The 15,792-nt window shown below is 40.8% G+C and overlaps 2 protein-coding genes across 2 annotated transcripts in view; one reads left to right on the plus strand and one right to left on the minus strand.

The window, feature by feature from the left end:
• Positions 1 to 2,752, minus strand: part of LOC142367367 (uncharacterized) — a 30,823-nt gene extending 28,071 nt beyond the window's left edge. Inside the window, exons 1-4 of the mRNA XM_075449338.1 lie at positions 2,666 to 2,752; positions 1,136 to 1,209; positions 470 to 595; positions 113 to 175 (exon numbers count right to left, since the gene is read on the minus strand). Of these exons, the coding sequence (XP_075305453.1) occupies positions 113 to 175; positions 470 to 595; positions 1,136 to 1,209; positions 2,666 to 2,752 (350 nt within the window). The remainder of the gene's footprint in view (positions 1 to 112; positions 176 to 469; positions 596 to 1,135; positions 1,210 to 2,665) is intronic.
• A 3,196-nt stretch (positions 2,753 to 5,948) lies between these two features.
• Positions 5,949 to 15,389, plus strand: LOC142367612 (C3a anaphylatoxin chemotactic receptor-like). The gene is made up of 3 exons (XM_075449615.1): positions 5,949 to 6,076; positions 12,115 to 12,301; positions 14,161 to 15,389. Exons 2-3 carry the CDS (start codon positions 12,122 to 12,124, stop codon positions 15,037 to 15,039), a joined length of 1,059 nt encoding a protein of 352 aa, XP_075305730.1. The 5' UTR covers positions 5,949 to 6,076; positions 12,115 to 12,121; the 3' UTR covers positions 15,040 to 15,389.
• Positions 15,390 to 15,792: the final 403 nt, after the last annotated feature.

Below are 15,792 nucleotides of genomic sequence, written 5' to 3' on the forward strand. Positions count from 1 at the left end.
AGGGCTGATAAAATGTATTCGTTGTGGATTCAGTGGAATAAACTGATCTATTGCAGCGTTACTGGAGATTTTACTCAAAATGTCTTTACAAATATAAATGACAGACACACACCACAGGTTACAGGTGAGGTTCCCAAACCAGATGCCCTCCTCTCCACAACTGCGCTTCAAGATCCTGGTCATGCAAATCACAAACAGGATCAATCACCTGAATCCAAGGTTCGACAGTCAGCCGGAGGCTCCTCTCCATCACCCTGCAGAAAACTTTCCCAGGGAAGCTATTCAGGTCCCTAAAACTGATCTATTACATTCTTTGCACGGCAAGAAATCAAACCATTGGAAGATTAAGATTAAAAAACAAGATGAAAAACACACACGCACACACACACGCACTGCTGGTTTCAAGTGGCTCATTTATTAAACGAGTTACTGTTTAACTGAGCAGATTCCAAACGTGACAGCTTTTGACCTGCCACTGTGCATCGGTAGTGACGGGCTTTCTGGAGGAGTGTGGAAGCAGTCATTCTCAGAGTCCAGGCTGATGGTGTGGATAGTGATTTTATCGAGGCAACAAGCCGCGTCACTTTCCCCGATCCTTGTCAGAAAAAAGCACAAGGTCGTCATTAATGGTTCGATACAAACAATTTATGTCACACAAAGCAACTGTGTTAGGACACAGATTCTCAACTGGGTCGTCTGGCTCGGTTAATTGTGTCTTGTTGAGGGGACATTGGGGGCACTGTGGCTCCAACCAGTCTGCAGCATAACACGCAGATCAGGCTAAATGTGAACGCCATCAGGCTGGATTCCCACGTACACGATGCGCCTGATGGTTGGAGCCGCGGCCACAATCATGAGACGCAATTACTCCAGCGATTTGATTAGACGATGCATCTGCTATTGCATGAAAACGTTTGACTGTTTGCGGCTTACACCACAAACATTGTTCAGTATTGTAAGGCGTCACCCCAATCAAAGTAACCGAGGATGAACGAGACCCTGGAAGCCTGAAACATGCGCGTGTGAAAACAAAACTATGAAGTCACACAAAATTATTTCAGAAAAACCTTCCAGAGGGTCTTAAACAACTTTCCTCAGATGGGATCTGAGGCTTTACCTCGCCGTCTCCACTCACCGATCGTCCAGTTCTTCTCCTGACAGATGGCGGTATTGGTTTTTAAAATGATGAACAATAATGGGAGACGAGTCCTGTGGAGAGTTTAGGTGGCGTGAAGCCCTTTACTCGAAACACACATTATACTGTACATTGACCAACGGAAGAAGAACGGTTAGCTTAATTGGACATTCCAATATTCAAATTCAAACTCAGGATTCTCATGACGCAGATGACGTCATGCCTACTATAACAGAAAAAACACAAAAACCATTTTACATAACATTCTACTAAAAGTGTATCATTTTCAACAGGTGGATGAATGAGGCCCCAAAGCAGTCTCCCAGGACATTAACAACAGTGTTGCTGCGGTCTCTGAGGAACACAAAACAAACAACGTGTGTAATACCATGAACTGGGACTTTGTCTCCCCCAACTCTTCAGCACCTGTTTTATGCACTGCTAAATTAAAACATCCACAACATGAGGGCTGCCTTGCTAAAATAGGACTCGTTCTTTTTTTTACATCAAATAGTCATGGAAATACGGTCTTCTGGGCCACTTAACTCTGACCTATGACTCGTTCAAGCATACTAAAGGCCCCGAACTAAAGGCATGAACCAGTGTTGTGTCCACACACAGACAATTTAGCAAAGAACCAATTTTGAATTGTATCTTTAGGCACTTTGTTACTAGCAGCCTGTCACTCCGTCCCATTTATTTAGTTGTATCTATCAAAAATACCAAAGATAACACAGATGGACCGAGAAAAGTATTTTGGCACCAGAATTGTGAAACGGTGTCCATGGAAGGGTGGCTGTCAGGAAGCCGTTCTTAAAGGGGAACTGCGGTATTTTCAACGTTAAGCTTCTTTTCTGAGTCGTCTCCAATGTTTTAGAACCCCCCTCACTGCTTTTTTGGTGTTTACTGCTGTCTCCGGTATTTGCCTAATTTTGATTCTTCTCAACCTGCTTCAGAACGGCAAGTCATGCGCATGTCTAGAAAGGTCCGTAAAAGCACCATAAACGTCCGTTTTCAAAATAATCAACTCACCGGAGTGGTTACTGGTCTGCACTGGTAATCCATATAAAATTTCGTTGCGAAAAGTTGCTTCAGTCGTGTTTTATTTGGCAGCTCGTTCATGCTCACACTATTTTCTTAGCGGAGTAATATCAACGAACATCCAGTACAAAATGTCAAATAAAACACGTGGTACCAGGCCTTAAAGTGCTCACTGACACGGTTTTGATATACAGTATTTCTACTCAATGAATTCGCCAAAATATTTAAAGTTGGTGAAAACTGTTAAATAGCCAAGAGCCACTGATAAGTTAACTACCTGTACTTAGCATGTAGTTACACTCTTAGCCAAAAATGTTTCAGTAAGTCTGCAAAGAACTGAAGCTTGCAAAAAAATATCCGTCCTTAAATAATTTATACCACGCGTGTAAGAAGCATGTCATGATAAATAATACTAGCACATGCATGATCTGGTCATGTGAGATTGGTACAGATAAAGAGTTTGGAGCCAGTACCAACTAGCTAGCTTACCTCTCCGGGTGTCTCCGCTCCAGGTGTCTGGTGAACGTTGATGTGGTCCCGGCTGTTTCGGTGAGAGAAACTTTGCAAAACTTGCATTTTGCAGAATGCTTCTTCCTGGCCCCTGGACTGCAAATGTCTTTATGGTCCGTAAATGCAAATTTGATGATGGCGGAATTTGCTGACATTATTGTTAGGCTACTAGGTCTGACTGAGACTGAGCTACGACGTAAACCTAAAGTTTCGCGCTGGCTCTACACTTGCGTCTTTTGATTGGATGAGCACCAGTTTCTTAATCACAACAAAATACATGCATGTCATTGATTGGTTGCATTTGAAAGGTTGCATTTGAAGGGCGTGAAAGGCGAAATAATTTAATGTTGCATTATCGAATGTTATGTTTTGTATCATGGACATTATTTGTTGCAAATCTCCCGAGACCAAGACAGTGAGAACAAGACAAGACCCGAGGGATCCGAGACCAAGACAAGACCAAGACCAAAGACGGTCGAGACTGTGACAAGACCGAGAACACGTAAGACCAAGACCGGTCTCGAGACATCCAACTCTACAAATCACTTATTTTAATCCTAATGATGTGCCACTGAAAAAGTTAAAACGTTGTTTTTGTTTCTATAGCAACACAGATATTTGCACAAACTTTATTAAAAAATTTTAAAAAATATGATGAAATGGAAAAAGGCGAATTCAGTCATATAAAATTAAGCATTAAATGTGAATTATAAGAAATTTCATGTTTTGTCTTGTTAACTTAATTTACTTAATTTACTTTTAGCACTGTCGTGTTAAGCGTGAATGATAACAGCAGACGGGTTGGTTCCGTTAACCTCCGGACGTTTTATTGCCTCCATAACATCCAACTGTGTGGGCAATTGTTCCACATCAACAACTTCCTGTTAAGAGAAATATGTATCCTTCAAAATAAACGTACATTTGATAATGTTTAGATTAAACCACAACCACTTCTTTCAATATTACTGTTCCTTATTAGCAGCAGAGGACAAAGGAAAGTTGTACCTGTATTATTTGCTTGCCAGCTGGAAAATAAACCGCCAAAACGCAATCTTCAGGTATTGGACATTGGACTTCTTTTTTGCCTGCGTACAAAACCCAACCCCAGTTCAGTGTTGTTGTTTCAACTTGTAGGATGTTTGATTTGACAAACAATCACCACTACACGTCTTCAGATGTTTGGGGTCATCATCTCTGGTTTCAAAGATGTCAACACATTCTTTGATGGCAACATGTCGGAATTGCATCTTCTTTTTCCTCCGCCATCTCTTATTGTAATGTGTGCAGAATGTCTTGAGATGTCTTGCTTTGCCAAGAACACTGATACAACCCCACCTTCACAGAACCTGGCTTTTGGACTTGTTGCTCCTTTCCATCTTCAAATTCTTCAAGCACACATAGTCCATTTCTTAAGAAAAAAATATCTGGAATACTGATTTGTCTGACCAGCTTTTAGGATCCAAGAGATCAACTTTTGCTGCCACCGATTTGTGTGTGTCTGTGTGTGAATTACAAACTAATTTTTAATTGCCTTGTTGCGGGATTTGAAGATGCTCAGATTAGATTGGAAGCCTTTTTACTGCGAGGTGCAGCCTCGGAAACAAAGCTGAAATGGTTGGAAAACCCAGGACTGACAGATTTAGTGAGATCTATAAAGTTCAGAGACAAATATTGTGTTTCACAGGGTTCTTTATACTCCTCTTGGTCTCTACAGGTGGCTGAGTTATGCAGGAACTTTTTTTTCTGAACCTTTTAAGATAAAACAATGCTATGAAGTCACTAGAGGGCACTACACGCTACTAACGCCTGACTCGCAATCCTTCAGGCTCATTCCAAAACACCACAGCATTAAGTCGTCTATACATAAGTGTATGCAAGTATATGTTTTATGTATTTATCCTGACTGGGACTGAACTATGTAGTTATCTTGTCATTTCAAGGTGCTGTACAATAAAATAAAATAAAAACACAAGATAGAACAAAGAAAATTAATTAGTTAATATGAGGCCTACAACATAATTACATATCCGTAGATGTGTAGAAATCATGCAAACATGTCTAAATTCTGTTTGTTTTTAACTGAAGCCCTTTTAGTTGAGAGACTTCTGCTTGTGGGTTTCTATTTTAGTCATGACAGTTTTTACAACATCAAGAGTTCATGAGGCTCTTTTGGAGTTACCCGATTGGCCTGAAGAAGCAGCAGAAGAGGAACTGTGATTGCACAATTCAAACTTTACGTAACAGCAGAGGGAAGGAATGAGAAAGTAATCACCAAAATGAATAATGTTGTGAATGATGTGATGGTTCGTATAGTTTGTGGTTTTAATGGAATTTCCTGGAACTCGTCTTTAATTATGTTGTTGCAACAACTTATCAGCATGACGTTGTTTTATCTCCTTGTACAGACTTTTTTCTGTTTTTGTTTTAAACTGTTTCAACAGTTATTAATCTATTTATTTTTCTTCGGCAGATGGACAATTGAAGGCTGAATATGTCTGTTTTGGACTCTCAAGCTCCCCCAAAACATACAATTCATACATACAAAACATACAATTCAACCTATGATTATACTCAATAACATATCAATATTGTTGAATTGATATTTTATTTGCAATAATATTAAAATCAAATGTGTGACCTGTAGTGGTCTTGGGGGTACCTGCATGGTTTTCTGTGGTTTTCATACAGGACCCAGCGTAGAATTATCTACATGCCAAAAAAGCAGCGAAATGGCCCTTTATGCGTATCCCTCTGATTCCGGAATTGGACGCCAACTTCAGCTGCATCTTCTGCCCTCTGCGATGTATGAACTGATCCTGGAAATACTAAATCATTGTGAAATAAGGCTAAGCTTATTAAATGAAATGTAAAGTTTCAGGCGTTTAATCGAAGTCTTTGAGCATCCTTTGTGGAAATCAGAAAACTTTATATGGACAAGATTACTGTTTGACCTGCACATTAATTATTCACTTGGTAAACTTATCCCTTTATATTAATAATGGCAAGTGTTATAAGAACACAAGGTCATCGGCCCCGTTTGGAGAAATCTGATTGGCCGAGTAGTGCGAAGGGGAAGGTAATAACCCCAAAGGCTGATAAGCATGTTGATCATCCACTCTGTGTGTTTATGTGTGATTGATGCAAAAGTGTTTCGCTTTGAGGAAGAGACACAGACCTGCAGAAAGGAAGACAAAACCAGACTTTGGAGACATGAAAGAGAGAAGTGTGTGAGCTATAGAGAGAACACACAGACACACGTGACACCAACAAAACCACTTCAGGTCACAGCGACGCCGTGGAACCTCGAAGGATGAATCTTCATTTCTCTCTTTGGCATCTGAGACTGAAGCAGGCGACCTCAGCACCTTCATATCAATTCAACATCTGCAGGTAACAAACCAGGACAATTTCATATCTGATTTTACCAATGAGCTCTTTTACATGCTCAGTTCCTTCAAAGTGTTACTGCAGAGTTTGATAAGCATTAGTTTTATCTACCAGGTATAATCGTCATGATTTAAAAAACGAAATCACTTTGCCAAATAGGGAATTTCATTTTGGAACAATCATCACTCCTGTATTATACTTTTTTAGCAGGTTTTCATTCATTTATTTCTTTGTTTTTGGGTCAGTCTTGTAATCTTTTAAAGTAGTCTCGAGAGTCTCGAGCAATAGTTCTCCAGGATTTTGAAGGTTTTTCAGAGTTTTTCTTTGGACATTGGCTGCTTTTTTTTTTACAAGTTCTCAGTCTGTCTGTCTATGTTTTTTTGTTTGTTAATTTAAAAGTGAAGAGTGCAGATAAAATACTTTCAGGTGTCATATGCACAGCTAAATGGAACTGTTTTCAGCCTGGATTTAAACATTGTCAGAGTTGAGGCCTGTCTCACATCTTCTGGAAGACTGTTCCAGATGTTAGGAGCATCAAACTGAAACGCAGCCTCGCCTTGTTTAGTCCTGACTCTGGGTACCAGCAGGAGACCCCTCCCTGAGGTTCTCAGAGTCCGAGTTGGTTCATATGGCTCTAACATGTCAGAGATGCACTTTGGTGCTTGACCATGAAGAGACTTGTACACAAGCAGAGCTGTTTTAAAGTCTATTCTCTGAGCAACAGGAAGCCAGTGCAGAGACCTGAGCACTGGACTAATATGGTCGTATTTCCTGGTTCTAGTCAGGACTCGAGCAGCAGCGTTCTGGATGTACTGCAGCTGTCTTATAGCCCGTTTAGAGAGCCCAGTGAGCAGGCCGTTACAGTAGTCTAACCTGCTGGAGACAAACGCATGGATCAGTCTTTCTAAGTCTGGTTTAGACACTATTCCTTTGATTCTGGCAATGTTTTTTTAGATGGTAAAAAGCTGTTGATGTTACAGATTTAATGTGGCTGTTAAAGTTCAGGTCTGAGTCCAATATTACCCCGAGATTTCTAACTTGATAATTAGGTTTTAGAGAGAGAGTCTCAAGGTGACTGATAACACTTTCTCTTTGTTTCTGTTGGCCACAGACAATGATTTCAGTTTTGTCTGAGTTTAGCTGGAGAAAATTGTTCTGCATCCACACACTGATCTGTTCGATGCAGTGACACAACGTATCTACAGGCCCGTGTTCTCCTGCCGTCAGTGACACGTAGATCTGAGTGTCATCTGCATAGTTGTGGTAGGACACATTATAGCTACGTATTAGCTGGCCTAATGGAAGCATGTACAGATTGAACAATACGGGTCCCAGGATTGACCCCTGGGGAACCCCACAGGTCATAGCCATTTGGTCTGAGACACAGTTACCAATTTCAACAAAATACTTCCTGTCCTCCAGATAGGACTGAAATGGTCCCACCCAGTCTTCTAACCTCTGTAATAAGATCGCATGGTCAACTGTGTCAAAGGCAGCACTCAGGTCCAACAGAACTAAGGGGCACTTTACACGGAAACGAAAACGGGTTAAAAACGCAAAACCTTTTTGCGGATGCACTATATCGTTTAGATGGTAACGGCGTTTTGGGGGCATGAAAACGCAAAAAAGTGAAACCGCCCTTCAGAGTGGAATTCTTGAAAACGCTCCACCTTGTAAAGGATGAAAAACGCAAAACTGCTTTTCTCGTCACATAGAAATGAGTAGAGAAGTAGAAAGACTTGGTCTTGGTAGTGTTGCCACCTAGCCATCTGGCGTGTTTACTGCATCGATAAATATGAAGCGTCACACACTTTTGCGTTTCCGTATGCACGCAGATTTTCACCCTAAAACGCTCGTCTAAATGCAGATTTAAAAGTGAAAACGAAACGCCACTTTTGCGTTTTGGTTTCAGATCGTTTCCGTGTAAAGGTAGCCTAAGACTGTGACTTTACTTGCATCTGTGTTCAGGCGGATGTCGTTTGTCACCTTGATCAGAGCTGTCTCATTGCTGTGGTGGGGCCTAGTGCACCATTTCAAACTTTGTATGAGTTTCACACACGTTTATTTTTCTGTCAAAGCTGGCAGCTGGTCAGAGCCACCTCTGTGTTTTTTATGTGTAAGGTTTAAAAAGGTCACTACAGGAAATCTTTACTGGGCTGAAGTTATTTCTTCTTTCCACCAAAGCGGTTGTCTAAGGGTGAGTGCTCTCATCTCATAGATGTTTTCAGTCTGTGGTCTTTCTATCTCTTTCTGTCAACATGCTCAGTGCAGTATCTGTGACTTTTGCCCATTAAATTGTCTAGAACAACCACTGTGCCACTACCTTACAGCTGTCTACCTGCTCCATCTGTCTCATTACTTCTCATATTTTATAGTTTTCAGACATGTAAGTCAAATGTAGAATAATTAACAATGAAAAACAATTGGATGTTAGTTTTAAAGAGCCACTCCAGCCATTGTCAACCACCTTAAAACCTCATCCATGTTCCTTAGAAAGCATATATTTGGAAGTGTTTGCCATAACAGTCGTAAACAGTTCAACGTGGATGATACAAGCTGCCGTCTGACATCTCTTTTTTGAGTCTGTAGGTGATCATCTGCAGATTCAAAGCAGAAATCCTCAGTCATGATCACATTTTCTGATTTTGCTTATGATACGGTTGGTCTTGTAACATAATAAAAGTATCTCATGGAGATTCTATTATGGTTAAAAAGAGAGGGACTTTTTTTTAGAGAGATGTAGATGACTGACATACATGTAGACATATGTGGTAAGTTAAAGACATGGTTGGTAATCCTGTTCAGAAACACAATTTGTAATACTGGGTGAAATGGTCCGTCTATCTATCCTAAGAGAAATTTATACAAGATGTATTTAGAAAAAGGGACGAAAATAATCAGACCTCTGTGGCAGCTGCAGGACTGAGAAAAAGCTGACGCTGATCTCGGATTGGAGCGCCTACAAAAAACCAATCAGATGCCTCTGCTTTCTGCCTACCCCCCCTCTGTCGGCTCCCTGCTCCGTGTGCGCACGCGGTTCTCCCGGCTTTGGATGAAGCACTGACGGAATGGGGAGGGGGGGGTGGAGCTTAGAGGAGGGGCTACTTTCGAATCTTGCTAGCTCTCTTGCTAGCTCTCTAGGATTACCTATCATAGCTTTAATTAAGACAAATGGAAACAAACGCTTTGTTCTGTGGTTTGGTGTTGACTTTCCTTCTGCTAAACCCTCAACAGCTGTTTGCTGTGAAATAGAAAGGCTCTGTCCTTCTTTCAATAATTTCTATAAGATCAGTTTCTATAAGAGTATGTTGCTTGTATTTGAACAGATACACAGTGGCAGCAGTTTTCTGTATGTTTAATAAAACTACTAGAATTACTTAAATCAAAGTTATAACCCTCACCCGAACCCAATGAGCTTTCTTACTGGCAGATCAACATCAAGAGCTTACCCCCATTTTTGCTTCCTGCTGAGCTTCTGCAGCAGTTTTATCAGATTAACAGAAAGGACCAGCCGTCTGTTTAACCTGGTGAGCATCGCGCACAAGCATGGTTCAGTGAAAAAACACACATTCTGGGAAAAATAGCTCCCCTTATCACAAGCAGCAGAGGAGGTTTGCAGCATGTGGTAAAGCAAAACACGCATGTGGTACATGAAACTGTAAGTTTGACAGGATACATGTTAGTAGATGTTAGGACTTTTTCTCAGTTTCAAAGTGAACGCTGAACACTTTTCTTCTTTGTTGACAACAATAACTGGCATTAACTCTTCAATCCATCCGGTTAAAAATGTTTTCATCTTGATCAACTTCAACGACAGAGAAGATCTCTTCACACTTGACATTGTTGTCTCTGACAGACAGAGTGCAAGTCAGGAATCTTGGGAGTTCTTTTCGAGAACCAGAACCTGTTTTCCACTGGAAAAAAATCAAAGTCTTACCAAGTATATTTGTCTCATTTCTAGTCAAAATATCTCATTACACTTAATATGAGACACAACTGCCTAACAAGTACTATTTCAGCCAGATATAGGGACTTGTTTGAAGACAATACATCTTGAATATCTTGTTAAATGAAAAAGTCTTGAAAACAAATTGTTTTGAGTCACATATCATATGAAACAAGCTTTTTTTGACATTTGAAGAGGTTTTTAAGCTAATTTCAAGATCACTTTTATCTCAAAAGTCCTAAATAAAACATAGGATCAACATGTTAAATTGAGTTTTTAGGTTGTTTAGAATGTATTTTAGGGCGCCCGTTTTGAAATTCCAAAATGGCCGCCATACAGGTGTCTGTTCAAGTGGCAACATTGGTTTTTGGAATCCCCAAGGTCTGCAGATTCCAAAAATGTATAGGTCAACAAATCCCACAAAAATTCCCACAAAAGTACATTTTTGTACACAGTGAACCTAACTGAAATATCACATCTTATTTCAAGAAATCTTGACAAGCCGATTTTCACTAGTTCCATTGGCAGATTTTTTTGCTTATTTCAAGCAAAAACGTCTTGTATTTGTTGTTTTTCTACTTATTTTTAGAGGGGCATTTTTTCCAGTGTGGTTCCTGCATTCATCTAAGTCAGGTTAGACTATTATAACACTCATTCAGAATCTAATTCAAGAACTACAGATCGGTGTCCAGCTGGACAACAGAGTGAACAGGAAATGCGACACTGAGCCTGTCAACACGAAGGAACACAACAGAATCAACATCTATAAATAAGCTTCTTGAGGAAGTAGAAAAAGCTTTCTCATTCAGTGTTCGCAGCAAGGTGTTGCATATCTTCTATAAGTCTATAGAGGAGACTGGCTTTCTGAGCCATCTGTTGGGGCAGCAGCATCAGAGCCAGAGAGTCAGAGAAACTGATGAGGAAGTTCAGCTCTGTGCTGGGGAATGCTCTGGAGAACCAGGAATGCTGCACAAGTTACTAAACATAATGGACAACAACGCACAGAGTCTCTATCACATAGACATAAAACAGTGAAGTGTGCTCAGTCAGAGGCAGTCAGAAGGTAGGACTACAATATACACAGAAGGAGGAGCATCATCATGGCACCAGTAGAATAGCTGCTGACTATTATTAACCCTTCAATGTCCTGCTCTACAGTCTGGCACAGCACATTTTCAGTGACTATACTCTCCTGTGTGAAGCAAAAATGTTGAACCATACTAGCATGACCCGTCTCTACCACTCGGTCGTGGTATGTAATGCTGAAAAATAATATATGTTATGCGATTATTTTCAAAAATTCTCATACTGTTACCATTAAATGACATTTCAATAATCTGTACCAAAAAAAGAAAATATATTATCAACATAAAGGTTTGTCTAATTTCCTTCTTCATTCTAAACGGTTAGAATTATTAATCATCGCAAGATAAATTTAGTAGTGATTCTAGAGTTCTTTGATGGCATTTGAAGAATGACGAGCAGATGGAATTTGTTGTTTCTGAAAAGTAGATGTTAGAAATGATTTTGGCTTGTTTTCTGAGCATTTGAAGGCTGAATTTTACAGTAAATGATACCCCCTGATACACAGATTCAGTAGTTTATATCATAACTGAGATAAAAATAAAGCCATCCAGGTCATAGGTTGAATACAGAAATAATCCCGGATAAATATAGCTACCTGGCCACAGAGCTCAAACGGGGACATTTGACTGTGACACAGGATTGTTTAAGGTTTTTGTGCTCCTGGCATATTCTCAGACAATGTGTCAACTGGGTGCATCTGACTCATCAACATTATGTATCTTACACACAAAGGTTATTCGGAAACTGTTCTTCATCCGTGCAGTCTGTTAAGGCTTGAGACAGAAAAATATACACCTTTAAAGGACAGGGACATTTTTAACAGAAAAAAAACTACTAACACTCAATAACATCTGGCTCTGGAGTTCTATGGAAAAGTCAGTCAAAGACACCCTCCAAGGCTCATCAACTCCTTATGATTACGGCCTGACCTAATCAGCTTTGACCCCTGTATGTCTGTTCACCGTGTTGCTTAGAAACACGAGTAATGTTTAGATTTTCTCTTTTTTAGCTGAACGATGTTTCCAAATGCCTCTCTTCCCGCTGCCGCGGTCATGTACTCCAAGAACGAGCAGGCAACAACGCTGGACGCAGAAGCCATCATGGACAAAGTCAGCATCGTCCTCTACACGCTGACCGTCGTGCTCGGCATCACAGGGAACTCCGTGGTGATCTGTGTGGCTGGCTTCAAGCTCAAGGTGGAGTTAAAGTGTTTCATAAATCCTATTGATGAATGTCTACAATACTCTGTATGGCATTAAACTCAACAGGATATTGTAAACGTTGTAAAGTCTGACATCAACAGATTACAGGAAGTCGGTTTTCAAACATGTACAGTGTATAGCCCCAATCAAATCAATTTAATCAAATTAATTATGTGTGGGTTTGTAGACACGGTGGGCAGCCGTGTAAAGAACATGAAGTAATCATTAACCAGCTCACTAGGATTCATCATTCAGGGGTAAGCTGAACCAAACTTCTCTGTGTTTCCAGATGTAGCCCCGGTTCCAAAAGAATTGGGACACCATGTAAAACGTCAATAAAGACAGAATAACATTAGATTTACAAACCACATAAACCAATTATTTATTTACAAGAGATCATAACAAAATATGTAATATGTTGAACATTAGACACTTTACAACTAAAAATATGAACTCATTTTGTTTAAAGAAAAGTTGGGACAGGCCCGTGTTTACATCTGTGCTGCTTTCTGTTCTTTTAACAACTGTCCGTAAACATCTGGAAGCTGAGGGGAGCGGCTGCTGGACCTTTGGGAGAGGATTGTTTTCGGTCCTGTTTGTTAATAGAATAGATGCATTATGTGGTTTAACATCGTCTTACTGAAATATGTAAAGTCTTCCCTGACAAAGACGTCATCTGGACGGGAGCATGTTGCTCTAAAACCAGTATGTACCAGATGTGCAGGTTCTCAGTTCCATAGACAGTAACGAACCCCCATAGCATCAAAGATGCAGACTTTGGAACTGAGTGCTGATAACAAGCTGAGCACAGAACAGTTTTCCACTTTGCCTCAGTCCATCTTAAAGGAGAACTGCGGTATTTTCAACATTAAGCCTCTTTTCTGAGTCGTCTGCAATGTTTTAGAACCCCCCTCACCGTTTTTTTGATGTTTACTGCTGTCTCCAGTATTTGCCTAATTTTGATTCTTCTCAACCTGCTTCAGAATGGCAAGTCATATGCATGTCTTACAAAGGTCCGTAAAAGCACAATAAACGTCCGTTTTCAAAATCATCAACTCACCGGAGTGGTTACTGGTGTGCACTGGTAATCCATATCAAATTTCGTGGCAAAAAGTTGCTTCTGTCGTGTTTTATTTGACATTTTTTACTGGATGTTCGTTGATATTACTCCGCCACCGCTAAGAAAATAGTGCGAGCATGAATGAGCTGCCAAATAAAACACGACAGAAGCAACTTTTTGCCACGAAATTTGATAGGGATTACCAGTGCAGACCAGTAACCACTCCGGTGAGTTGATGATTTTGAAAACGGACGTTTATGGTGCTTTTACGGACCTTCCTAGACATGCGCATGACTTGCCATTCAAGCAGGTTGAGAAGAATCAAAATTAGGCAAATACCGGAGACAGCAGTAAACATCAAAAAAGCGGTGAGGGGGGTTCTAAAACATTGCAGACGACTCAGAAAAGAGGCTTAATGTTGAAAATACCGCAGTTCCCCTTTAAATGAGCTCTGGTCCAGAGAAGACGGCAGTGTTTCTGCATCATCTTCATGTGGCTTCCTCTTTAACCTGCATTTGAGGATGTTACAGCGAACTGAGTTTGTCTACATACAAACAGGCAGAGGCTATTTAAATGGGCTATTTATTTAAAGTTAAGTCAAACAAAACTTAAAGAAATGTGTTTAATGTACGTATGAGGGGACAACAGCCACCTGATGAATTATTTGTATACAGCCAAGTTGTGACTCCACAAATGTTTTTGACGGGCTGTGAGTTACTGCTTGTGCTAATTACCAATAAAAACATGTAAATAATTACCATTAACATTGCTTCATTCTTTTCTTTCCCTTCAGCCGAAGGTCACCAACATATGGCTTGTGAACCTGGCGATAGCAGACCTTATTTTCTGCTTCACACGGGTCTTCTCCCTCATTAAGAAGCTCTTCTTCGACCACTGGCCCTTTGGGCTCTTCCTCTGCAAATTCAACGGCTTCTTCAAATACACCAACATGTTCTGCTCCGTCTTCCTGCTGGCTGTGATCAGCTTGGATCGAATGCTCTGCGTCTGGTGGCCCGTCTTCACAAAGCGCCGGCGCACCGTGTGGGCAGCGAGGATGGTGGCAGTCTGCGTGTGGATCACAGCGACCCTCTTCAGCACTCCCTACTTCATCTACCGGCAAGTCTACATGGGGAAGAACAACCTGAGCAAGTGTACGCTGGAGGTGAAGGAGAAGACGGAGGGAGACAACACCGCCAAGTATGCTCTCTACTCCATCCGCTTCCTGTGTGGCTTCGTGTTGCCCTTCATGGTCATTCTCATCTGCTACATACTGGCTGGGGTAGGCATCCGCCGCACGCGCATGCGAAGGAAGTCCCGCCCCCTGCGTATATTAGCATCACTGGTCACTGCTTTCTTCCTTTGCTGGGCTCCTTACCACTGCCTTCTACTTGTGAAGATGGTGGACAGTAAGAACGCAGTGGTGAAAATCTGGTATCCTTTGGCGAGAGGCGTGGCCTACTTTAACAGCTGTGTGAACCCGCTGCTGTACTTCTGCATGGGGCTGGAGGTAAGGGGCCAGTTCAGGCAGAGTCTGATGGGGGTTTACAAGAAAGCTCTGGTAGATGATATCGATGGACAGACAACTCAGTCCAACGAACGGTCTTTGGACGACAACACTTCTGCTGTGGTGGCAGGAAGGAGTCAGTCATCGGTGGAAGTAGCTGAAGTTTAAGTATCTGCCAGCAATCTCAAATCTTAGAGTTGAGCTTTGTATTTCAGGGTGAAACAGAAATAAAAGCGGCCTTTGTACAGTAATGGAAGGGATCATCCTGCGTCACCAGTGCTGTGGATGCAGATGAAGGCAAAAGCAATAAGTGTAACTCTTTGGCTGAAAGGAAGGCAAAGTTTTTGCATTAAAAAATGACACAAACAACAACCCAAAAGCTGTTGCTTTCCTCATCGGGTTCAGTTATGATCAGACTGATTCCTGTTTATGAGGTAAGGATGAACAGAAATCAGAAGGAAGAGAGGGAAATGACAGCAGAGAATACTTTGTATATTTAAATAACAGACAAGAATAAAAACCTGGAACATGTATTTTCCAAAGTATTCTGTTGTGTGTGTTATTTTTTACAGTGATTATTGATGGTTGCTGAGTACATTTAACTCTGTAATACCTGCTTTCCTTTAGATTAAGCCTGTTACCATACATCTGAATCGTCCTTTAACAGAGCATTCTCTCTGAAAATCACTAAAAGGACATGACAAACAGTTTGATCCATAATCATAGCTTTCATGTTTGTGTTCTTTTAAGTTTCCCCGATGTGTTTAGCAAACAGCCCACAGACAGTGTCATAGATGATGAGGGTGGCAAACATTTCTCCAAGCATACGTTTATTTACTTTGATAAGGACAATAATGATAATAAATAATGATAATTGACAATAGCTAAATTTTCCTGAGTTGCTGCATATGTGCTCACGGT

The sequence above is a fragment of the Odontesthes bonariensis genome, chromosome 18, assembly GCF_027942865.1.
Source record: "Odontesthes bonariensis isolate fOdoBon6 chromosome 18, fOdoBon6.hap1, whole genome shotgun sequence".
Lineage (NCBI taxonomy): Eukaryota > Metazoa > Chordata > Actinopteri > Atheriniformes > Atherinopsidae > Odontesthes > Odontesthes bonariensis.